This window comes from Petromyzon marinus, chromosome 24 (genome assembly GCF_048934315.1).
Source record: "Petromyzon marinus isolate PM22_M1 ecotype Great Lakes invasive population chromosome 24, UKy_Petmar_22M1.pri1.0, whole genome shotgun sequence".
Lineage (NCBI taxonomy): Eukaryota > Metazoa > Chordata > Hyperoartia > Petromyzontiformes > Petromyzontidae > Petromyzon > Petromyzon marinus.
In genome coordinates, this window is record NC_133690.1 from 6,482,983 (window position 1) to 6,509,182 (window position 26,200).

Consider the following 26,200-nt stretch of genomic DNA (forward strand, 5'->3'; position numbering starts at 1 on the left):
TACAAACTAGCTCGTTTTTTGTCTGAAATCCTGCGTCCTTTCACTGGAAAAACCACCTCTGCGGTACAAAATTCTACTCACCTGGAATCGACAATCAAGGGTATTTCCCTTTCCCCAGACGACCTGCTTGTCAGTTTTGATGTAGTTTCCTTATTCACCAAGGTTCCTGTACCTGACACCATCGCGAATGATTGAAGACTTGGTTCATCAAGGACTAAACACTTAGGTACCCCCCCTGGTGAGACACTGTTTAACCAATACATACTTCACTTGGAATGGAACTTTCTACAAACAAAGTGAGGGCACCCCAATGGGCTCCCCCTATCTCCGGTTATAGCTAACATTTTCATGGAGAAATTTGAGACTGACGCCATCCAGACTGCCACTCTGTGCCTCACCTTATGGAAGAGGTAAGTGGATGACACTTTTGTCATCTGGCCACATGGCCGGCCAGCTCTAGACCAATTCTTCGACCACATCAATTCCATACACCGAGCCATCAGATTTACCATGGAAGTCGAAAAGATGGCAAGCTACCTTTTTTGGATGTCCTAATAAAAAAGAGACCTGATGGTTCAATGAGCCACTCTGTCTACAGGAAAGCTACCCATACGGATGCTTATCTGAAACCGGATTCCCACCACCATCCATCACAGAAGAATTCTCTCATCAAGACTCTGTACCTTAGAGCCCAATGCATATCCGACCAGGAACACATAGGCAGTGAACTCAAGCAGGTACACCAAGCTCTTAAAGCTAATGGTTACTCCGACTATACAATTCGCAAAGCTATCACTCAAACCATGAAGAAGTCTATGGGCAGTGCTGAGTCTATGGTGCAGTATTAAGTCGAAGGGGCAGTGTTCAGTCTATGGGCAGTGTTGAGTCTATGGGCAGTGCTGAGTCTATGGGCAGTGTTGAGTCTATGAGCAGTGTTGAGTCTATGGGCAGTGCTGAGTCTATGGGGCAGTGTTGAGTCTATGGGCAGTGCTGAGTCTATGGGCAGTGCTGAGTCTATGGGCAGTGCTGAGTTTATGGGCAGTGTTAGTCTATAGGCAGTGCTGAGTCTATGGGCAGTGTTGAGTCTATGGGCAGTGCTGAGTCTATGGGCAGTGCTGAGTCTATGGGCAATGTTAGTCTATGGGCAGTGCTGAGTCTATGGGCAGTGTTGAGTCTATGGGCAGTGCTGAGTCTATGGGCAGTGTTGAGTCTATGGGCAGTGCTGAGTCTATGGGCAGTGCTGAGTCTAAGGGCAGTGTTGAGTCTATGGGCAGGGTTGAGTCTATGGGCAGTGTTGAGTCTATGGGCAGTGCTGAGTCTATGGGCAGTGTTGAGTCTATGGGCAGTCAGTTTAACACGTAGGCTTTCGCGACCAATATTATTCATAATAAAGGTTTTTGGGTTAGATCGCGTTTATTTATAAATGTGTCGTAACCCTCCACCACCCGACACGGCCAATCAGCAAAAAAAGTGTCACGTTGACAAAAGACAAATAATTCACCACTTCAGCTCACCGGTGTGTTGAAGAGTTAATCCACATTTACAGTTTGAGTACGACGTTTCGCTGGTAAATACTTCCAGCATCATCGGGCAATTCGCCAGAATGGTAAAGCCCTCGCTTGCTCCCGGTTTTATATAGAGCAGCAGGGTGACGACATCACTTAACTCATCAGGTGCAGTGATTAGAGGCGGAGGGGGGGGGGGGGTAATGTAATTATATAATCGATTAGTAATCAGTCATTGGTTATGATTAGTAATGAGTTGTAGATTAGTAATTCTTTAAATCAAAATGTAATGTGTATTATTTAATAATACGCTTCCAGGCCGCACTAAGCCGGTAGCTGTCAGAGCGATTAAAGTTATTCTTGTTCCTCTCAATTTCAATGGATTCTCTAATTAGTCTTTGCCAGTAATAATTAGTTTTACACACCACTGCAACATTGTCAAAATCAATTGAGTGTCCTTGTTGACAAGCATGTTCAGCCACTGCCGACAGTTGTGTTTGAGATAATTTAATATTTCTCTGATGTTCTTTTAGTCTTACGCTGATGTTACGTCCCGTCTGCCCAATGTAGCAGCTGCCACATGAACAATTAATCCGATATACACCTTCTGTTGATAGTTTAGGTAATGCGTCTTTAGTGCAAGATACTAGTTTTTGAATTTTGTGTACTGTACCAAATCTTACTGTAATGTTTTGCTTTTGCAAAACGCGGGCTAATTTGTCAGTTACTCCTGAGATATATGGGATTTTTATTGTTTTAACAATCTGGTCGCTTTCAGTAGTATTGCTTTGCGATCGTGATTTGGCATTCAGTGCTCTGTTAATTTGAGCATTATTGTAGCCATTCTGTCGTAGTGCGTCTTTAACGTGTTTAATCTCTCTCACTAGACTCTCACCATCTGACACCGTTTTCGCCCGATGTACGAGCGTCTTGATAAGAGAGGATTTTTGAGCTGGATGATGATGTGATTCTGCATTCAGATAGGCATCAGTGTGCGTTTGCTTTCTGTAAACGCTGTGTGTTATTTTACCGTTTAGGCCATGTCCAAGCGAAACGTCGTACTCAAACTGTAAATGTGGATTAACTCTTCAACACACCGGTGAGCTGAAGTGGTGAATTATTTGTCTTTTGTCAACGTGACACTTTTTTTTGCTGATTGGCCGTGTCGGGTGGTGGAGGGTTACGACACATTTATAAATAAACGCGATCTAACCCAAAAACCTTTATTATGAATAATATTGGTCGCGAAAGCCTACGTGTTAAACTGACTAACCTCTATGGGGAGGATACTTTTCTTAAAACCAGAAAATTGGAGAAGCTTCGCATTAAGCGGATGAAATTGATATCTTCACTGGCGTTCCTCAAAAGGTGCAGAGATTCAAAGGTAATACCAAACGCAGTTAAAATAACACATCACATAAAGTCTTCTAAAGCTAACCAAATACTACACAAAGCTAGCGAATTATTATTAATAGAGAGAATACAGCACAATAGGAGTGAATTATCTTACATTTCGGAATCGCTAAAGCAGTTACACTTAGATATAAGCAATAGTGTATCTATGCATTATTGGAATATAATCGATAACATAACACAACAATCGGCTGATAATGTGTTTAAACTAACAAAAACTAACCAAATTAATAAATTTTCTAGACTACAAAATAAACAAATCCCTACTGAAAACCAAAAATGTAAAAACAAAACTGTACTGAACTTGACCAACACTGTATTAACCGGTGACATGGTCTCTATCCTTTCTAAAGGCCTTAACTTTGCCGTTACCCCAAGCATAATTCCAGTGGATGAGATCATTGCTGAGGTAGAATCAGCAGTTAGACTCCTTCCACATAATGAGGCAGAGATGACTAGACATGAGGTTGCTAAAATAATTGAGAATAGCAAAGTTCCAAAAGTAAATATTAGCTCTAACGAGGCAAAAGCCTTAAGAGAGCTGCGTGTAAATAAGGATATCCAAATCCTAGCAGCTGATAAAGGCCGCACTACTGTAGTGATGTCACGAGCCGATTATGATAATAAAATTAGAAATTTACTAGAGGAAAGTACCTACATTAAAATTAAACGAGATCCAACTAATACTTTAGAACGTAAGACCTCTGCAATAATTGCAAATTCATTAATCCCTAAAAATGAGCAATACCTAATTAAGCCAAGGGCCTCAAAACCACCTAGACTCTATGGGCTACCAAAGATTCATAAAATCGGCATCCCATTACGACCCATAGTCAGTACAATTGGCTCTGCCACATATCAATTAGCAAAATATATAACCAAACAAATACAGCCCTACATCGGTAAGACATCTTCATTCATAAAAAATTCAGAACATCTTGTGAATGTGATTAAAGATATTAAACTTACTCCTGATGATATTCTGGTAAGTTTTGATGTTATTTCTCTATTCACTAAGGTTCCAGTGGACGAATCGCTTAAATTACTTGATACACTAGTAAAGAATACCGGTTTACAAAAAGATATTCCGAAACTTGCTGGCCATTGTTTAAATAACACTTACTTCTTATGGAGAGGGGATTTCTTTAAACAAAAGGAAGGAGCAGCAATGGGTTCTCCTTTATCCCCTGCTATAGCAAATTTGTACATGGAAAACTTTGAAATAAGAGCACTTGCCTCGAGCACATTAAAACCATCCTTTTGGTTTAGGTATGTGGATGACACTTTGGTTGTCTGGCCACATGGTAAAGATACACTTAATGATTTTCTAAATCATCTCAATGCACAAAACCCGGCCATCCAGTTCACCATGGAAATGGAGGTGAATAACACACTCCCATTCCTAGATATTTTGCTTGGACATGGCCTAAACGGTAAAATAACACACAGCGTTTACAGAAAGCAAACGCACACTGATGCCTATCTGAATGCAGAATCACATCATCATCCAGCTCAAAAATCCTCTCTTATCAAGACGCTCGTACATCGGGCGAAAACGGTGTCAGATGGTGAGAGTCTAGTGAGAGAGATTAAACACGTTAAAGACGCACTACGACAGAATGGCTACAATAATGCTCAAATTAACAGAGCACTGAATGCCAAATCACGATCGCAAAGCAATACTACTGAAAGCGACCAGATTGTTAAAACAATAAAAATCCCATATATCTCAGGAGTAACTGACAAATTAGCCCGCGTTTTGCAAAAGCAAAACATTACAGTAAGATTTGGTACAGTACACAAAATTCAAAAACTAGTATCTTCCACTAAAGACGCATTACCTAAACTATCAACAGAAGGTGTATATCGGATTAATTGTTCATGTGGCAGCTGCTACATTGGGCAGACGGGACGTAACATCAGCGTAAGACTAAAAGAACATCAGAGAAATATTAAATTATCTCAAACACAACTGTCGGCAGTGGCAGAACATGCTTGTCAACAAGGACACTCAATTGATTTTGACAATGTTGCAGTGGTGTGTAAAACTAATTATTACTGGCAAAGACTAATTAGAGAATCCATTGAAATTGAGAGGAACAAGAATAACTTTAATCGCTCTGACAGCTACCGGCTTAGTGCGGCCTGGAAGCGTATTATTAAATAATACACATTACATTTTGATTTAAAGAATTACTAATCTACAACTCATTACTAATCATAACCAATGACTGATTACTAATCGATTATATAATTACATTACCCCCCCCCCCCTCCGCCTCTAATCACTGCACCTGATGAGTTAAGTGATGTCGTCACCCTGCTGCTCTATATAAAACCGGGAGCAAGCGAGGGCTTTACCATTCTGGCGAATTGCCCGATGATGCTGGAAGTATTTACCAGCGAAACGTCGTACTCAAACTGTAAATGTGGATTAACTCTTCAACACACCGGTGAGCTGAAGTGGTGAATTATTTGTCTTTTGTCAACGTGACACTTTTTTTTGCTGATTGGCCGTGTCGGGTGGTGGAGGGTTACGACACATTTATAAATAAACGCGATCTAACCCAAAAACCTTTATTATGAAGTCTATGGGCAGTGTTGAGTCTATGGGCAGTGCTGAGTCTATGGGCAGTGTTGAGTCTATGGGCAGTGCTGAGTCTATGGGCAGTGCTGAGTCTATGGGCAGTGTTGAGTCTATGGGCAGTGCTGAGTCTATGGGCAGTGTTGAGTCTATGGGCAGTGTTGAGTCTATGGGCAGTGTTGAGTCTATGGGCAGTGTTGAGTCTATGGGCAGTGCTGAGTCTATGGGCAGTGTTCGCCGAGCCGTTGAAACGGAAACGGCCAGTGCGCACGCGCGCGTTGGCGCGGCGGTCACGTGGTGCGTTGGTTACGTAACGCTCTTCGTGACGCGCGTAGAACTGACACGTGACTAGCTACGTCATTATGAGACGAACTCTGACAAGGACGCACGCTTTTTCACACGCTCTAAAAAAAATCTAAATACACTCTCTCACTCTCTCTCTCACACACACACTCTCACACACTCTCTCACACTCTCACACACTCTCACACACTCACTCTCTCTCACACACACACACTCTCTCACACACACTCTCTCACACACACACTCTCACACAACAACAACAACAACAACCGCCATTCGCCACTAAGTGGCGGTGACGTCACCACGACGCTTGTGCCAGGCTATGTGCACCCTGAGGCCACGTGAAGTGTCGAACGCCCGCTGGCAGGAGGTCACGGGGCAGACCCAGGTGCCACGGGTCGACTGACTGAGATGACTGGCTGATGCACCACCTGTGCCCCCTACTGTGCCAACCTGCTGTGCTTTAGCCACCCGGCGCTCCGCTCGCTGTTGTGAGCGTCGCTCCTCCGCCCTCCGTTGTTGTTGGAGGGCGACTGCCTCCAACTGCCCAGTAGCATCCTTCACGAGCCTCCTCCACAGAGGCCGATCTTGACACCGCTGGTACCAGTCATCGGCAAGTCCACTCAGCTCCACGTCCTCCTGTACCACATCACTCCATCTCTTCTCTAGCCCGTGCCGCGCCCGCTTAGCCCCCTCAATCCGGCCAAACAAAAGCTGTTTCGGCATGCGGTGGCTGGGCATGCGGGCTACATGACCCAGCCATCGCAGCCTTGCCTGCCGGAGGAGCTCACCGATGGGACCCTGCCCAGATCTTTCAAGGATTTGTGAGCTCCTCACACAATCCAGTCTGGTTAAACCCAGGATGGATCGTAGGCAGGCCAGCCTAAATGTTTCTAACCGGCGAAGATGTTCCATTAGGGGGGTCCACGTTTCGCAAGCGTAGAGAAGGGAGGGAATGACCGTGGCCGAGAAGACCTGAAGCTTAGTGCGGAGCGACAGACCAGGTAGCTTCCACACAGCGTTACGCAACCGATGAAAAGATATTGCCGCTCGACTGATTCGGAGTGAGACCTCTGCTGTTAAACTGGAGCCAGTCATAAGCACACTGCCCAGGTATGGGAAACTCTCCACTCTCTCCACAACTGCCCCATCACCGATTGGGAGTTGTGGGGGTGGAGTGTCCGATGGTACAAAATACCCAGGCAGGTGCTTAGTTTTGGTGGGGCTGATGGTAAGGCCCCACCTCTTAGTGGCACGCTCCAGTCTCAGCAGCAGCGTCTCCAACTCCTCCTCTGACTGAGCAGCTATTACCAAGTCATCAGCATACATAACGTGGTTGAGCAATAGGGAGCCATCCCTTGACCGCACCCGGGCATCGATTAGCCTCCCATTATATCTGTACCATATGGAGATTCCCCCGGTACAGCTATTGAAGGCTTCACGAACTACGTGGTCAAAATAGATGTTAAATAATGTGGGAGCCAGAGGACATCCCTGTCGCACCCCAAGGTGTACAGGGAATGGCTCTGACTCCCGGCCACGTAGTTTTACCCGGGCCCGCTCACCATCATGAAGGTCCTTAATGATCGTGAGCAGAGGGTCAGGTACTCCAAAAGCACGAAGAACGACCCAGAGCCCAGGCCTACTGATGGTATCATAGGCCTTGACCAGGTCAATAAAGCAGAGATGTAGGTCTTGTTGGAATTCCCTACACCTCTGCTGTAGCAGACGGACAGAAAATATGGCATCTGTGCAGGACCGCCCTTTCCTGAAACCGCATTGGGGCTCCGCAAGCCTCTCCTCAGCGTGCCTGGCAAGGCGATGCTGAATAATCCTTGCCAGGACCTTTCCCGGCACACTGAGGAGTGAGATGCCCCTGTAGTTGTTACAGTCTGTGCGGTCCCCCTTCTTAAAAAGGGGGACCACCAGGGCATCCTTCCAATCCTGCGGAACCCGTCCAGTGGTCCAGACTGTTGTTATGATGTCATATAGGGCAGTCTGTGCACAAACGCCACCCTCCCTCAGCATTTCGCTTGGGAGATCATCTCTGCCCGCTGCCTTTCCTGGTCTCAGACTCCGGATCGCCTTCAATACTTCCTCAGCAGATGGCACCTCAGCCAGCCACTCACAGGGGGTGACTTCATCCAATATTTGAGGCACCGCAGCCTCAGCAGGGTCATCCTCACTTTGTGCCACGATGTTTTCCTGGCTGAGGGATTTTCCCTCCCCCAGGACCTCACAGAAATGCTCAGCAAATCTGCGAACCTGTTCCTGGGGGTCGGAAATTGGATCACCGTTTTTTCCCCTAATGATGGTAATAGGTGTGGCGCTGCAGGTTACTTTTTTGATGGAGTTAAATAGAGATTTGTGATCACGGGCCACTGAAGCAGACTCCATCTCCTCAGCAACCCGCGACCACCACCCATCCTTGCAGCGCCTCACGGCTCTCCGAACCTCCGAGCGAAGGCTGCGGTAAGCCTCCTCATTCTCTGACGTGGGATTCTGTAGCCGATGACAGTGGGCCTGTCGCTTTTTCTCAACCATCGTGAACAACTCCTCTGTCATCCAGGGTGTCTGGGGAGGTCTGGACCGCGTACCCAAAGCAGCCATTGCAGCTGCATGAGTCACAGTCCTAAACCTCGCCCATTTACCCTCGACATCAGGAGGAGTCGGGGACGATGCCAATCCCAGCCGCAAGCGATGATGAAATTCTCGCTTGCAACTTTCATCAGATAACTGAGACCAGGCCACTTTAGGTTGGAATGGGGTCCTGGGTGTACACCCACCACCGGAGTGGAAGAATGGCAGGCGCATCTTACAGATGACTAGTCGATGGTCAGAGGGAAGATCAGCTCCACGGTAGGTCCTGGTGTCAAGGACATGGGCTCGCATTCGCTGGTCCGTCACTATGTAGTCCAGCAGATGTTCTTGCTTGGACCCGGCATGCATCCATGATGTTGTGTGGATGCGCCGATGCCGGAACAGCGTGTTGGTAATTACAAGCCCATGGGCTGCACAAAAATCTAGCAGCCTCCTACCGTTGTTATTGAGCTGATCTGGCCCATGCCCTCCAATCACTCCAGACCAGGTGCCAGTATCATGACCAACTCGGGCATTGAAGTCACCCAACATGATGACTCTATCCCGAGGGGCCACTTTAGCCAGCACCTGTGACAGGAGGTCATAGAAGGCATCTGACTCATCGGCTTTGCCTGCATCCCTCCACGGATGTTCATCTTCGGTGGGGGCATAAGTAACCACGACCACCATTCCTCGCCTCCGGTTGATGGGAAGGCGAGCCCAAAGTAGCCTGGGGCTTACAGCTTCCCACACCTCACCGCCACGCTCCCACGCCCCCTTCATTCTTTTGTTCAAAAGAAGACCCACACCCTGTTGTTTGGCAGTCTGCTGCCCCGAGTAGAGGACTGTCCACCCCTCATGGTGGCAGGAGCCAGAGCCGGTCCACCGGACCTCCTGAATGCCGCATAGATCCAGGCGGTACCGGTCCAGCTCCCGACAGAGGAGTGGCAGCCTCTCCTCTGCAGTGAGCGTTCGAACATTCCACGTGGCCACCCGTAGTGGCTTTTCGTTGTTTCTGGAGTAGCCCCGAGGGTAGGTATTCAATCTCCTGGCTCCGCCAATTGGGGTTTGGCCAGGAGACGTCATAGACGCCTGGCCCCCCGGGGCCTCCGGCACAAGCTTAGTTGTTACATATTTCAGTTTAATTCGTAGTTTCGTGGTAATTAATTGAAGGTGGAGGGGTTACCAGCCCCTCGCACCCGTCCAGAGCCCCCGTTTAGCCCCTGTGGTGGACACATATGCCATGAGGGGAGGAGCCAATCAAAATTGGATCTCCCCCCACAGCGCTGTCCACGACAGAGTTGCCCGTCCGGCACCGCGAGGAGGTAGGGGGTTGTTTTGCCGGACACACACACACACTCTCACACACACACTCTCACATACACTCTCACACACACACTCTCACACACACTCTCACACACACACTCACACACACACTCTCTCAGAGTCTCACACACACTCTCACACACACACACACACTCTCACACACACACTCTCTTTCACACTCTCACACACACACACTCTTTCACACACACTCACACACACACACTCTCTCACACACACTCACACACACACACACACACTCTCTCAGAGTCTCACACACACTCTCACACACACACTCTCACACACACACACTCTCACACACACACTCTCTTTCACACTCTCACACACACACACTCTCTCACACACACTCACACACACACACTCTCTCACACACACTCACACACACACTCTCTCAGAGTCTCACACACACTCTCACACTCCCTCTCACTCTCTCACACACTCACTCTCACATACACACACTCTCACACACACTCTCTCACACACTCACACACACACTCTCTCTCACACTCTCACACACACTCTCACACACACACACTCTCTCACACACTCATTCTCACACACACACACTCTCACACACTCTCTCACACACACACACACACGCTCGCACACACACACACGCTCCCATACTCTCTCACACACATACACGCTCCCACACTCTCACACACTACCTCGAAAACACTGACACGCTATCTCGCAACGCTCACCCACACGGCTCATTCCCTTCATTGACGCCGAGCGGAGGGATAAGGAGGGTGAGGTTGCTTCAGAGGGAGAAGATCCGCCATGCTATCTCAGCGCACGTGGCTCGTCTGCCTGCTGCTGCTGCTGCCTCTGCTGCTTCTGCTGCTGCTGAGCCCAGGCATGGAGGTGGACCCTCCGTTGGCCTCGCTCCCCGTTACAATGCCACCGCCGCTCGTAGCGTCGGGCGTTTGGAGGCCGCATTCTCTGCTCACGGCGATTTGGCGCTGGTAAGTAAACCTGAAACGACTTGGGGCCGTCCATAAATGACGTCACGCGCCTAGGTGGGGGTGGGGGTGGAGGATGGGTCAGACATTTGTGACGATGTGTGACGAGGAGGAGGGGTGGGAGGGTTTGAGAAATGTGACGTCGCATCAAAATGCGCAACTTTAAATAAATATAGACAACACGTTCTGCTTATATTGTTAGTTCTTTCGGTCAAGTCACCACGTAGAAGGGAAACAATAAAATAATAAAAATATCAAACAATAAAATTATCACGACGTTTCGACTGCAACACGAGCAATCATCATCAGGTGTGAAAACCACAGCAGGAAATAATTGTAAAAAAGTGGCGTTTTATTTTAACGTTAGCACCACGGAGAGCGATTTGGCAGTTATTCATATGGACGAGTTGTGTTAAGGGGTCGTCCATAAATGATTGTTCACGCTTATGGTGGCTTTCAGACCGCATCCATTATTTTCGTCTCCCCCCCTACTCTTTTCCGAACATAGATGGACTCATATTCTTAGCTCTTTCGGTAAAGTCACGTTGAAGGGAAACAATAAAATAATAAAATATATATATAAAACAATAAAAAATCTCACGACGTGTGTTATGGTCGAAACGTCGTGAGAATGTTTATTGTTTTATATATATTTTATTATTCTATTGTTTCCCTTCAATGTGACTTTACCGAAAGAGTTAAGAATAATAATTATTGCAGTCACGAAAGCTTTAAATCAAAATAGATGGACTCGTCCATCTGAATAACTGCCAAATCGCTCTCCGTGGTGCTAACGTTAAAAATAACCCGCAACTTTTTTAAAAATTTGCTTGATGTGGTTTTCACACCTGATGATGATTGCTGCTTGTGTTGCAGTTGAAACGTCGTGAGAATTTTATTGTTTTATATTTTTATTATTTTATTGTTTCCCTTCCACGTGGTGGTGACTTTACCGAAAGAACCAAGAATATGAATCCCTGCAGTCACGAAAGCTTTAAATCAAAACGTTCTACTTAATTAAATAGATATATATTTTTAAATACATGTTTTCTCCTACAACATCAGAGTGCAGCGCCACATTAAATACACACTACAATGACAATAGTTTAAAGCGATTTGAAGCATGTTTTATTTTAAAATTGGAAATATTTTTGTGGGGGGGGGGGGGGGGGCAGAGCTTTGTGACGTCATATTTGAGGGGGGGTCTGACTTTTTGTGACGCCGTGTGACGTCATTTATGGACGGCCCCTTTTAACTTTTTTGTTATATATTCATCTAAAATGTTTTAGCCGGGTAAGGCGCGCTTCCGTGGCTGTCTGGAACGCTGTCTTCCTTCCGTTATTAGGAAGCCGCTGGGAGCTTTGATGCCACTTTGAAATCATCACCGAGATCGACAAACTCATTTCTGCGAAAGTGCTTCTTGTTGTCGTGACTGCAGGAATTCAAATTGTTTGGGTCTTTCGGTAAAGTCACCTTGATAGGTTCAAAATTAGTCAAAATAAACAAAAAAAACACAACACACAGCAAACCGGTTAGTGCTGTACTAGTAACGAATTGTAAATGTTGTAGTGGGTTAAGCTCTCCAACACACAGCAACCGGTTAGTGCAGTACTAGTAACGAATTGTGAATGTTGTAGTGGGTTAAACTCTCCAACACACAGCAACCGGTTAGTGCTGTACTAGTAACGAATTGTGAATGTTGTAGTGGGTTTAACTCTCCAACACACAGCAACCAGTTAGTGCTGTACTAGTAACGAATTGTAAATGTAGCAGTGGGTTTAACTCTCCAACACACAGCAACCGGTTAGCACTGTACTAGTAACGAATTGTAAATGTAGCAGTGGGTTTAACTCTTCAACACACAGCAACCGGTTAGCACTGTACTAGTAACGAATTGTGAATGTTGTAGTGGGTTTAACTCTCCAACACACAGCAACCGGTTAGTGCTGTACTAGTAACGAATTGTAAAAGTAGTAGTGGATTTAAAACTCCAACACACAGCAACCGGTTAGTGCTGTACTAGTAACGAATTGTAAATGTTGTAGTGGGTTTAACTCTCCAACACACAGCAACCGGTTAGTGCTGTACTAGTAACGAATTGTAAATGTTGTAGTGGTTAACTCTCCAACACACAGCAACCGGTTAGTGCTGTACTAGTAACGAATTGTAAATGTTGTAGTGGGTTTAACTCTCCAACAAACAGCAACCGGTTAGTGCTGTACTAGTAACGAATTGTAAATGTCACAGTGGGTTTAACTCTCCAACACACAGCAACCGGTTAGTGCTGTACTAGTAATGAATTGTAAATGTTGCAGTGGGTTTAACTCTCCAACACACAGCAACCGGTTAGTGCTGTACTATTAACGAATTGTTAATGTTGCAGTGGGTTTAACTCTCCAACACACAGCAACCGGTTAGTGCTGTACTAGTAACGAATTGTAAATGTTGCAGTGGGTTTAACTCTCCAACACACGGCAACCGGTTAGTGCTGTACTAGTAACGAATTGTAAATGTAGTAGTGGGTTTAACTCTCCAACACACAGCAACCGGTTAGTGCGGTACTAGTAACGAATTGATAATGTTGTAGTGGGTTTAACTCTCAAACACACAGCAACGGGTTAGTGCTGTAAAAGTAAGGAATTGTAAATGTCGTAGTGGGTTTAGCTCTCCAACACACAGCAACCGGTTAGTGCTGTACTAGTAATGAATAGTAAATGTCGTAGTAGGTTTAACTTTCCAACACACAACAACCTGTTAGTGCTGTACTAGTAACGAATTGTAAATGTTGTAGTGGGTTTAACTATCCAACACACAGCAACCGGTTAGTGCTGTACTAGTAACGAATTGTAAATGTTGCAGTGGGTTTAACTCTCCAACACACAGCAACCGGTTAGTGCTGTACTAGTAACGAATTGTAAATGTAGTAGTGGGTTTAACTCTCCAACACACAGCAACCGGTTAATGCTGTACTAGTAACGAATTGTAAAAGTAGTAGTGGGTTTAACTCTCCAACACACAGCAACCGGTTAGTGCGGTACTAGTAACGAATTGATAATGTTGTAGTGGGTTTAACTCTCCAACACACAGCAACCGGTTAGTGCAGTACTAGTAACGAATTGTGAATGTTGTAGTGGGTTAAACTCTCCAACACACAGCAACCGGTTAGTGCTGTACTAGTAACGAATTGTGAATGTTGTAGTGGGTTTAACTCTCCAACACACAGCAACCAGTTAGTGCTGTACTAGTAACGAATTGTAAATGTAGCAGTGGGTTTAACTCTCCAACACACAGCAACCGGTTAGCACTGTACTAGTAACGAATTGTAAATGTAGCAGTGGGTTTAACTCTCCAACACAAAGCAACCGGTTAGCACTGTACTAGTAACGAATTGTGAATGTTGTAGTGGGTTTAACTCTCCAACACACAGCAACCGGTTAGTGCTGTACTAGTAACGAATTGTAAAAGTAGTAGTGGATTTAAAACTCCAACACACAGCAACCGGTTAGTGCTGTACTAGTAACGAATTGTAAATGTTGTAGTGGGTTTAACTCTCCAACACACAGCAACCGGTTAGTGCTGTACTAGTAATGAATTGTAAATGTTGTAGTGGTTAACTCTCCAACACACAGCAACCGGTTAGTGCTGTACTAGTAACGAATTGTAAATGTTGTAGTGGGTTTAACTCTCCAACAAACAGCAACCGGTTAGTGCTGTACTAGTAACGAATTGTAAATGTCACAGTGGGTTTAACTCTCCAACACACAGCAACCGGTTAGTGCTGTACTAGTAATGAATTGTAAATGTTGCAGTGGGTTTAACTCTCCAACACACAGCAACCGGTTAGTGCTGTACTATTAACGAATTGTAAATGTTACAGTGGGTTTACCTCTCCAACACACAGCAACGGGTTAGTGCTGTAAAAGTAAGGAATTGTAAATGTCGTAGTGGGTTTAGCTCTCCAACACACAGCAACCGGTTAGTGCTGTACTAGTAATGAATAGTAAATGTCGTAGTAGGTTTAACTTTCCAACACACAACAACCGGTTAGTGCTGTACTAGTAACGAATTGTAAATGTTGTAGTGGGTTTAACTATCCAACACACAGCAACCGGTTAGTGCTGTACTAGTAACGAATTGTAAATGTTGCAGTGGGTTTAACTCTCCAACACACAGCAACCGGTTAGTGCTGTACTAGTAACGAATTGTAAATGTAGTAGTGGGTTTAACTCTCCAACACACAGCAACCGGTTAATGCTGTACTAGTAACGAATTGTAAAAGTAGTAGTGGGTTTAACTCTCCAACACACAGCAACCGGTTAGTGCGGTACTAGTAACGAATTGATAATGTTGTAGTGGGTTTAACTCTCCAACACACAGCAACGGGTTAGTGCTGTACTAGTAATGAATAGTAAATGTCGTAGTAGGTTTAACTTTCCAACACACAACAACCGGTTAGTGCTGTATTAGTAACGAATTGTAAATGTAGTAGTTGGTTTGACTCTGCAACACACAGCAACCGGTTAGTGCTGTACTAGTAACGAATTGTAAATGTCGTAGTGGGTTTAACTATCCAACACACAGCAACCGGTTAGTGCTGTACTAGTAACGAATTGTAAATGTCACAGTGGGTTTAACTCTCCAACACACAGCAACCGGTTAGTGCTGTACCAGTAACGAATTGTAAATGTTGCAGTGGGTTTAACTCTCCAACACACAGCAACCGGTTAGTGCTGTACTAGTAACGAATTGTAAATGTTGCAGTGGGTTTAACTCTCCAACACACAGCAACCGGTTAGTGCTGTACTAGTAACGAATTGTAAATGTTGCAGTGGGTTTAACTCTCCAACACACAGCAACCGGTTAGTGCTGTACTAGTAACGAATTGTAAATGTTGTAGTGGGTTTAACCCTCCAACACACAGCAACCGGTTAGTGCTGTACTAGTAACACATTCTCAATGTAGTAGTGGGTTTAACTCTCCGACACACAGCAACCGGTTAGTACTGTATTAGTAACGAATTGTAAATGTTGTAGTGGGTTTACCTTTCCAACACACAGTAACTGGTTAGTGCTGTACTAGTAACGAATTGTAAATATTGTAGTGGATTTAACTCTGCAACACACAGCAACCGGTTAGTGCTGTACTAGTAACGAATTGGCCACGTTCTGTTTACGTAACGCAAACCCCTTAAATAATTGGCCATGTCGGGTGGTGGCGGCTTTAACGACACAGTAATTCATATTAACGCGATCTAACATCAAACAAACCTTAATTATTGATATATTATAATCATATATATTATAATCATATATATTATAATCATATATATTATAATCATTGCGTTGGTCATCCCGACACCACTCCCCCCACCTCTCCCCCCCACCCCTCCCCCCACCCCTCCCCCCACGTCTCCCCCCACCCCTCCCCCCACGTCGCCCCCCACCCCTCCAACCACGTCCCCCCACCCCTCCCCCCACCCCTCCCCCCACCCCTCCCCCCACGTCTCCCCCCCCCCCCCCCTCTGTGTTTCAGGGGAAGCTCCACGGCGTGGCTGTCATGGCTCAGCGTGACAATTCAGGTGAGACTCCCGTCCCGTGTCTCTCTGTCTCTGTGTCTGTGTGTCTGTCTCTGTGTCTGTCTCTGTGTCTCTCTGTCTCTATGTCTCTCTGTGTCTGTCTCTGTCCCGTCCCGTGTCTCTCTGTCTCTGTGTCTCTCTGTCTCTGTCTCTCTGTCTCTGTGTCTCTCTGTGTCTGTCTCTGTGTCTCTCTGTGTCTCTCTGTGTCTGTCTCTGTCCCGTCCCGTGTCTCTCTGTGTCTGTCTCTGTCCCGTCCCGTGTCTCTCTGTGTCTCTCTGTATGTCTCTGTGTCTGTCTCTGTGTCTCTCTGTCTCTGTATCTCTCTGTGTCTGTCTCTGTCCCAGGCCGTGTCTCTGTCTGTCTCTGTGTATCTCTGTATCTGTCTCTGTGTCTCTCTGTGTCTCTCTGTGTCTGTCTCTGTGTCTCTCTGTCTGTCTCTGTGTCTCTCTGTATGTCTCTGTGTCTGTCTCTGTCCCATGCCGTGTCTCTCTCTGTCTGTCTCTGTCCCGTCCCGTGTCTCTCTGTCTCTGTCTCTGTCCCATGCCGTGTCTCTCTGTGTCTGTCTCTGTGTCTCTCTGTCTCTGTCCCATGCCGTGTCTCTGTGTCTCTCTGTATGTCTCTGTGTCTCTCTGTGTCTGTCTCTGTGTCTCTCTCTGTCCTATGTCGTGTCTCTCTGTGTCTGTCTCTGTGTCTCTGTGTCTCTCTGTTTGTCCCAGGCCGTGTCTCTCTGTGTCTGTCTCTGTGTCTCTCTGTTTGTCTCTGTGTCTCTCTGTCTGTCCCATGCCGTGTCTCTCTGTGTATGTCTCTGTTCCATGTCGTGTCTCTCTGTGTCTGTCTCTGTGTCTCTCTGTGTCTGTCTCTGTATCTCTCTGTGGCTGTCTCTGTGTTTCTTTCTCTGTCCCATGCCGTGTCTCTCTGTGTCTGTCTCTGTGTCTCTGTGTCTCTCTGTCTGTCCCAGGCCGTGTCTCTATGTGTATGTCTCTGTCCCATGCCGTGTCTCTCTGTGTATGTCTCTGTCCCATGTCGTGTCTCTCTGTGTCTGTCTCTGTGTCTCTCTGTATCTGTCTCTGTGTCTCTCTGTGTCTGTCTCTGTATCTCTCTGTGTCTGTCTCTGTGTTTCTGTCTCTGTCCCATGCCGTGTCTCTCTGTGTCTGTCTCTGTGTCTCTCTGTATCTGTCTCTGTGTCTCTCTGTGTCTGTCTCTGTATCTCTCTGTGTCTGTCTCTGTGTTTCTGTCTCTGTCCCATGCCGTGTCTCTCTGTGTCTGTCTCTGTTTGTCTTTGTGTCTCTCTGTCTGTCCCAGGCCGTGTCTCTCTGTGTCTCTCTGTTTGTCTCTGTGTCTCTCTGTGTCTGTCTCTGTGTCTCTCTGTTTGTCTCTGTTTCTGTCTCTGTCCCAAGCCGTGTCTCTCTGTGTCTGTCTCTGTCCCATGCCGTGTCTCTCTGTGTCTCTCTGTATGTCTCTGTGTCTCTTTGTCCGTCCCGTCCCGTGTCTCTCTGTGTCTGTCTCTGTGTCTCTCTGTTTGTCTCTGTGTCTGTCTGTCTGTCGCAGGCCGTGTCTCTCTGTGTCTGTCTCTGTCCCATGCCGTGTCTCTGTTTCTCTCTGTATGTCTCTGCATCTCTCTGTGTCTGTCTCTGTGTCTCTCTGTGTTTCTGTCTCTGTCCCGTCCCGTGTCTTTCTGTGTCTGTCTCTGTCCCATGTCGTGTCTCTCTGTGTCTGTCTCTATCCCGTCCCGTGTCTCTCTGTGTCTGTCTCTGTGTCTCTCTGTGTCTGTCTCTGTCCCGTCCCGTTTCTCTCTGTATTTCTGTCTCTGTCCCATGTCGTGTCTCTCTGTGTCTGTCTCTGTCCCGTCCCGTGTCTCTCTGTGTCTGTCTCTGTCCCATGCCGTGTCTCTCTGTGTCTGTTTCTGTATCTCTCTGTGTCCGTCTCTGTGTCTTTCTGTCTGTCTTTGTCCCATGCCGTGTCTCTCTGTGTCTGTCTCTGTCCCATGCCGTGTCTCTCTGTGTCTGTCTCTGTATCTCTCTGTGTCTGTCTCTGTGTCTTTCTGTCTGCCTTTGTCCCATGCCGTGTCTCTCTGTGTCTGTCTCTGTCCCATGCCGTGTCTCTCTGTGTCTGTCTCTATGTCTCTCTGTTTGTCTTTGTGTCTGTCTATCTGTCCCATGCCGTATCTCTCTGTGTCTGTTTCTGTCCCATGTCGTGTCTCTCTGTGCCTGTATCTGTGTCTCTCTGTGTCTGTCTCTGTGTCTCTCTGTGTCTGTCTCTGTGTCTCTCTGTCTGTCCCAGGCCGTGTATCTCTGTCCCATGCCGCGTCTCTGTGTCTCTCTGTCTGTCCCAGGCCGTGTCTCTGTGTGTCTCTGTCTGTCCCATGTCGTGTCTCTCTGACTGTCCCAGGCCGTGTCTCTGTGTCTCTCTTTTTGTCTCTGTGTCTCTCTGTTTGTTCCAGGCCGTGTCTCTCTGTCCAATGCCGTGTCTCTGTGTCTCTCTTTTTGTCTCTGTGTCTCTCTGTTTGTTCCAGGCCGTGTCTCTCTGTCCAATGCCGTGTCTCTGTGTCTCTCTGTATGTCTCTGTGTCTCTCTGTTGTCTCTGTGTCTCTCTTTCTCTGTCCCAGGCCGTATCTCTCTGTCCCATGCAGTGTCTCTGTGTCTCTCTGTCTCTGTGTCTCTCTGTCTGTCCCAGGCCGTATCTCTCTGTTCCATGCCGTGTCTCTGTGTCTCTCTGTATGTCTCTGTGTCTCTCTGTCTCTCCCAGGCCGTGTCTCTCTGTCCCATGTCGTGTCTCTGCATCTCTCTGTATGTCCCATGTCGTGTCTCTGTGTCTCTCTGTCTGTCTCTCTGTGTCTCTCTGTCTGTCCCATGTCGTGTCTCTGTGTCTCTCTGTGTCTCTCTGTCTGTCGCATGCCGTGTCTCTGTGTCTCTTTGTCTGTCCCAGGCCCTGACGTAGTGTAGTAGTATATAATGTTGTGTAGTAGTGTATAATGTAGTGTAGTAGTATATAATGTAGTGTAGTATATAATGTAGCATAGAAGTATATAATGTTGTGTAGTAGTGTATAATGTAGTGTAGTAGTATATAATGTAGTGTAGTATATAATTAAGTGTAGTAGTGTATAATGTAGTGTAGTAGTATATAATGTAGTGTAGTAGTATATAATGTAGTGTAGTAGTGTATAGTGTAGTAGTATATAATGTAGTGTAGTAGTAGTATATAATGTAGTGTAGTAGTGTATACTGTGTATAGTAGTGTATAATGTAGTGTAGTATATAGTAGTGTATAATCTGTATGGTAGTGTATAATGTAGTGTAGTATATAGTAGTGTATTACGTGTATAGTAGTGTATAATGTAGTGTAGTAGTGTGTAATGTAGTGTAGTATATAGTAGTGTATTACGTGTATAGTAGTGTATAATGTAGTGTAGTAGTATATAATGTAGTGTAGTAGTATATAATGTAGTGTAGTAGTATATAATGTAGTGTAGTAGTGTATAATGTAGTTTAGTATATAGTAGTGTATAATGTAGTGTAGTAGTGTATAGTGTAGTAGTATATAATGTAGTGTAGTAGTACATAATGTAGTAGTATATGATGTAGTGTAGTAGTTTATAATGTAGTGTAGTGGTGTATAATGTAGTGTAGCAGTATATAATGTATTGTAGTATATAGTAGTGTAGTAGTATATAGTAGTGTAGTAGTATATAGTAGTGTAGCAGTATATAATGTAGTGTAGTAGTATAGAATGTAGTGTAGTAGTAGTATATATTGTAGTGTAGTAGTATATAGTAGTGTAGCAGTATATAATGTAGTGTAGTAGTGTAGAATGTAGTGTAGTAGTAGTATATAATGTAGTGTAGTAGTATATAGTGTAGTGTAGTAGTATATAATGTAGTGTTGTAGTATATAATGTTATGTAGTAGTAGTAGTATATAATGTAGTGTAGTAGTATATAATGTTATGTAGTAGTAGTAGTATATAATGTAGTGTAGTAGTATATAATGTAGGGTAGTAGTGTATAATGTAGTGTAGTATATGGTAGTGTATAATGTAGTGTAGTAGTGTATAATGTAGTGTAGTATATTGTAGTGTATAATGTAGTATAGTAGTATATAATGTACTGTCGTAGTGTATAATGTAGTGTAGCATATAGTAGTGTATAATGTAGTGTAGTACAGTACATGCCGTAGAACACGTTTGGAATCGACCTTCTGTCTTTGTCTTTGCCTCCGCGTTCTGCCCCAGGACTTCCACCTGTGGCTGACCGTGTCTCAGTGCGCATCCTGCACCAGGTCATGCAACGGCATCGTCTTTGTGACGTCACTCGCCGGGATTTCCCTTGGATTGGTGGGTAATGCACGCGAACAGCAAACTCGCCCGCCCGCTCACCACTCGTACACTCGCTCACCACTCGCTCACTCGGCCGCTTGCCCACTCACCCACTCGCTCAATCGCTCACCAATCGCACACTCGCTCACCACTCGCTCACCACTCGCTCACCACTTGATCACTCACCCACTCTCCCACTCGCTCACTCACCACTCGCTCATTCACTCACCGCTCACTCAGCACTCGCTCACTCACTCAGCCACTCACTTCCTCACTCACCACACAAACTCACCCCCCACTGTGTGTGTGTCTGTGTGTGTCTGTGTGTGTGTTTGTGTGTGTCTGTGTGTCTGTGTGTGTCTGTGTGTGTCTGTGTGTGTGTCTGTGTGTGTGTGTGTGTCTGTGTGTGTGTCTGTGTGTGTGTCTCTGTGTGTGTCTGTGTGTGTCTCTGTGTGTGTGTCTGTGTGTGTCTGTGTGTGTGTCTGTGTGTGTGTGTCTGTGTGTGTGTGTCTGTGTGTGTGTGTGTCTGTGTGTGTGTGTCTGTGTGTGTGTCTGTGTGTGTCTGTGTGTGTGTGTCTGTGTGTGTGTGTCTGTGTGTGTCTGTGTGTGTGTCTGTGTGTGTCTGTGTGTGTGTCTGTGTGTGTGTGTGTGTCTGTGTGTGTCTCTGTGTGTGTGTCTGTGTGTGTGTCTGTGTGTGTGTGTCTGTGTGTGTGAGAGTTCCTGTCTGCCTGTAGCTCGCCTGCTGCCTCTACTTCCTCCAGAGACGGACGGTGCCAGATCCCATGGTGCTCATGCAGGGTAAGCGACGTTTTGGTCTCACGGCCTACGGCAGGAATGCCTTCACGGGCTCCATAGATCTCCATGGATCTCCATGGGTCTCTGTTTTTCCGTGTCTCTATGGGTCTCTGTGTGTCTCTATGGATCTGTGTTTATCTATGGGTCTCTGTGTATCTCTATGGGTCTCTGTGTGTCTCTATGGGTCTCTGTATGTCTCTGTTTTTCTGTGTCTCAATGGGTCTCTGTGGGTCTCTGTGGGTCTCTGTGGGTCTGTGTGTATCTATGGGTCTCTGTGTGTCTCTATGGTTCTCTGTGTGTCTCTATGAGTCTCTGTATGTCTCTGTTTTTCTGTGTGTCTCTATGGGTCTCTGTGTATCTATGGGTCCCTGTGTATCTCTATGGGCCTCTGTGTGTCTCTATGGGTCTCTGTATGTCTCTGCTTTTCTGTGTCTCAATGGATCTCTGTGGGTCTCTGTGGGTCTTTGTGTGTCTCTATGGATCTGTGTGTATCTATGGGTCTCTGTGTATCTCTATGGGTCTCTGTGTGTCTCTATGGGTCCCTGTATGTCTCTGTTTTTCTGTGTCTCTATGGGTCTCTGTGGGTTTCTGTGTGTCTCTGTGTGTCTCTATGGATCTGTGTGTATCTATGGGTCTCTGTGTGTCTCTATGGATTTGTGTGTATCTCTGGGTCTCTGTGTATCTCTATGGATCTCTGTGTGTCTCTATGAGTCTCTGTATGTCTCTGTTTTTCTGTGTGTCTCTGTGGGTCTCTGTGTGTCTCTATGGATCTGTGTGTATCTATGGGTCCCTGTGTATCTCTATGGGTCTCTGTGTGTATCTATGGGTCTCTGTGTGTCTCTATGGGTCTCTGTATGTCTCTGTTTTTCTGTGTCTCTATGGGTCTCTGTGGGTCTCTGTGTGTCTCTGTGTGTCTCTATGGATATGTGTGTATCTATGGGTCTCTATATCTCTATGGGTCTCTGTATGTCTCTATGGGTCTCTGTATGTCTCTGTTTTTCTGTGTGTCTCTAGGGGTCTCTGTGTATCTCTATGGATCTGTGTGTATCTATGGGTCTCTGTGTGTCTCAATGGGTCTCCGTGTGTCTCTATGGATCTGTGTGTATCTCTGGGTCTCTGTGTATCTCTATGGGTCTCTGTGTGTCTCTATGAGTCTCTGTATGTCTCTGTTTTTCTGTGTGTCTCTATGGGTCTCTGTGTGTCTCTGTGGGTCTCTGTGTGTCTCTATGGATCTGTGTGTATCTACGTGTCTCTGTGTGTCTCTATGGGTCTCTGTGTGTCTCTATGGATCTGTGTGTATCTATGGGTCCCTGTGTATCTCTATGGGTCTCTGTGTGTCTCTATAGGTCTCTCTATGTCTCTGTTTTTCCGTGTCACTATGGGTCTCTGTGGGTCTCTGTGGGTCTCTATGGGCCTCTGTGTGTCTCTATGGGTCTTTGTATGTCTCTGCTTTTCTGTGTCTCAATGGATCTCTGTGGGTCTCTGTGGGTCTTTGTGTGTCTCTATGGATCTGTGTGTATCTATGGGTCTCTGTGTATCTCTATGGGTCTCTGTGTGTCTCTATGGGTCCCTGTATGTCTCTGTTTTTCTGTGTCTCTATGGGTCTCTGTGGGTTTCTGTGTGTCTCTGTGTGTCTCTATGGATCTGTGTGTATCTATGGGTCTCTGTGTGTCTCTATGGATTTGTGTGTATCTCTGGGTCTCTGTGTATCTCTATGGATCTCTGTGTGTCTCTATGAGTCTCTGTATGTCTCTGTTTTTCTGTGTGTCTCTGTGGGTCTCTGTGTGTCTCTATGGATCTGTGTGTATCTATGGGTCCCTGTGTATCTCTATGGGTATCTGTGTGTCTCTATGGGTCTCTGTGTGTCTCTATGGATCTGTGTGTATCTATGGGTCTCTGTGTGTCTCTGTGTGTCTCTATGGATCTGTGTGTATCTATGGGTCTCTATATCTCTATGGGTCTCTGTATGTCTCTATGGGTCTCTGTATGTCTCTGTTTTTCTGTGTGTCTCTAGGGGTCTCTGTGTATCTCTATGGATCTGTGTGTATCTATGGGTCTCTGTGTGTCTCAATGGGTCTCTGTGTGTCTCTATGGATCTGTGTGTATCTCTGGGTCTCTGTGTATCTCTATGGGTCTCTGTGTGTCTCTATGAGTCTCTGTATGTCTCTGTTTTTCTGTGTGTCTCTATGGGTCTCTGTGTGTCTCTGTGGGTCTCTGTGTGTCTCTATGGATCTGTGTGTATCTACGTGTCTCTGTGTGTCTCTATGGGTCTCTGTGTGCCTCTATGGATCTGTGTGTATCTATGGGTCCCTGTGTATCTCTATGGGTCTCTGTGTGTCTCTATAGGTCTCTCTATGTCTCTGTTTTTCCGTGTCACTATGGGTCTCTGTGGGTCTCTGTGGGTCTCTGTGTGTCTCTATGGATCTGTGTGTATCTATGGATCTCTGTGTGTCTCTATGGGTCTCTGTGTGTCTCTATGGGTCTCTGTATGTCTCTGTTTTTCTGTCTCTATGGGTCTCTGTGGGTCTCTGTGTGTCTCTATGGATCTGTGTGTATCTATAGGTCTCTGTGTATCTCTATGAGTCTCTGTGTGTCTCTATGGGTCTCTGTATGTCTCTGTTTTTCTATATCTCTATGGGTCTCTGTGGGTCTCTGTGTCTCTGTGTGTCTCTATGGATCTGTGTGAATCTATGGGTCTCTGTATGTCTCTATGGGTCTCTGTGTGGCTCTATGGGTCTCTGTGGGTCTCTATGGGTCTCTGTATGTCTTTGTTTTTCCGTGTCTCTATGGGTCTCTGTGGGTCTCTATGGGTCTCTGTGTGTCTCTATGGATCTGTGTGTATCTATGGGTCTCTGTGTATCTCTCTGGGTCTCTGTGTTTCTCTATTTGGGTCTCTGTGGGTCTCTGTTTTTCTTTGTCTCTATGGGTCTCTGTGGGTCTCTGTGTGTCTCTGTGTGTCTCTGGATCTGTGTATCTATGGGTCTCTGTGTATCTCTATGGGTATCTGTGTGTCTCTATGGGCCTCTGTGTGTCTCTATGGGTCTCTGTATGTCTCTGTTTTTCTGTATCTATGGGTCTCTGTGTGTCTCTATGGGTCTCTGTATGTCTCTGTTTTTCTGTATCTCTATGGTTCTCTGTGTGTCTCTATGGGTCTCTGTGTGTCTCTATGGGTCTCTGTGTGTCTCTGTGTCTCTGTGTATCTATGGGTCTCTGTGTATCTATGGGTCTCAGTGTTTCTCTATGGGTCTCTGTGTATCTATGGGTCTCTGTGTATCTCTATGGGTCTCTGTGTGTCTCTGTGTATCTCTTTGGGTCTCTGTGTGTCTCTATGGGTCTCTGTATGTCTCTGTTTTTCTGTGTCTCTATGGGTCTCTGTGGGTCTCTGTGTGTCTCTGTGTGTCTCTATGGATCTGTGTGTATCTATGGGTCTCTGTGTATCTCTGTGGGTCTCTGTGTGTCTCTATGGGTCTCTGTGTGTCTCTATGGGTCTCTGTATGTCTCTGTTTTTCTGTATCTCTATGGGTCTCTGTGTGTCTCTATGGGTCTCTGTATGTCTCTGTTTTTCTGTATCTCTATGGTTCTCTGTGTGTCTCTATGGGTCTATGTGTGTCTCTATGGGTCTCTGTGTGTCTCTATGTGTCTCTGTGTATCTATGGGTCTCAGTGTTTCTCTATGGGTCTCTGTGTATCTATGGGTCTCTGTGTATCTCTATGGGTCTCTGTGTGTCTCTATGGGTCTCTGTATGTCTCTGTTTTTCTGTGTCTCTATGGGTCTCTGTGGGTCTCTGTGTGTCTCTGTGTGTCTCTATGGATCTGTGTGTATCTATGGGTCTCTGTGTATCTCTATGGGTCTCTGTGTGTCTCTATGGGTCTCTGTGTGTCTCTATGGGTCTCTGTATGTCTCTGTTTTTTCTGTATCTCTATGGGTCTCTGTGTGTCTCTATGGGTCTCTGTATGTCTCTGTTTTTCTGTATCTCTATGGGTCTCTGTGTGTCTCTATGGGTCTCTGTGTATCTCTATGGGTCTCTGTGTGTCTCTGTGTATCTATGGGTCTCTGTGTATCTATGGGTCTCTGTGTGTCTCTATGGGTCTCTGTGTATCTATGGGTCTCTGTGTGTCTCTGTGTAACGACACGTGTTTGACCTCCTCCTTCCCACCCCTACTTTCCTCCACCTCCACCTCTTCCTCCCCCCTCCTCCTCCTCCCCCCTCACCTCCCTCTCCCCTCCTCTCCCTCTACCTTCCCAACACCACCAGAGCGCCACTTCTTCCACCACGGCGGGCACGGCGACGGAATCTTCGTCTTCCTCGACGAGGAGGAGCAGGGGGAGCAAGAGGAGCGTGGTGGTGGTGGCATGGTCGTCCACCCCGACCGCGACTTTGGCGACTTGGTGCGCTTCCAGCAGAACGCCGGCGACCTGCGCTGGATGGAACCCTTCCCGTGGGACGAGGACGACGAGGAGCTGATCCTGCTCTGGGATGACTGAGGGCGGCCCCGCGGATTAATAAAGCATCGTTCGAGTCGCCGTTGGCTTTGTGATTGTTGTTGTTGTTGTCGTCTCGTTCGCGTTAAACTGCCCCTACAGACATAACAGGGCTGTAGGGTCAAGTGGCTGTGTGTAGCGAGCAGCAGCTGTAGACACACAGACAAAGGTCCCCCGTGTAGCCTCTAACAGGGCTGTAGGGTCAAGTGGCTGTGTGTAGCGAGCAGCAGCTGTAGACACAGACAAAGGTCCCCCGTGTAGCCTCTAACAGGGCTGTAGGGTCAAGTGGCTGTGTGTAGCGAGCAGCAGCTGTAGACACAGACAAAGGTCCCCCGTGTAGCC

General features: G+C 46.3%; 1 protein-coding gene across 4 annotated transcripts; it reads left to right on the plus strand.

The window, feature by feature from the left end:
• The first annotated feature begins 2,417 nt into the window (after positions 1 to 2,417).
• On the plus strand, positions 2,418 to 25,900 carry LOC142928901 (uncharacterized). 4 transcript variants are annotated; one of them, XM_076069374.1, is made up of 6 exons: positions 2,420 to 5,371; positions 10,471 to 10,697; positions 16,227 to 16,272; positions 20,498 to 20,599; positions 21,316 to 21,379; positions 25,632 to 25,900. In XM_076069374.1, the coding sequence occupies exons 2-6, from the start codon at positions 10,513 to 10,515 to the stop codon at positions 25,859 to 25,861; spliced, it is 627 nt and encodes a 208-aa protein (XP_075925489.1). In that variant the 5' UTR covers positions 2,420 to 5,371; positions 10,471 to 10,512; the 3' UTR covers positions 25,862 to 25,900. The 4 variants fall into 4 exon arrangements, with proteins under 4 accessions (XP_075925491.1, XP_075925489.1, XP_075925490.1 ...); XM_076069375.1 differs by having other exon boundaries at positions 2,425 to 5,371; positions 10,589 to 10,697; XM_076069376.1 differs by lacking the exon at positions 10,471 to 10,697 and having other exon boundaries at positions 2,418 to 5,371.
• Positions 25,901 to 26,200: the final 300 nt, after the last annotated feature.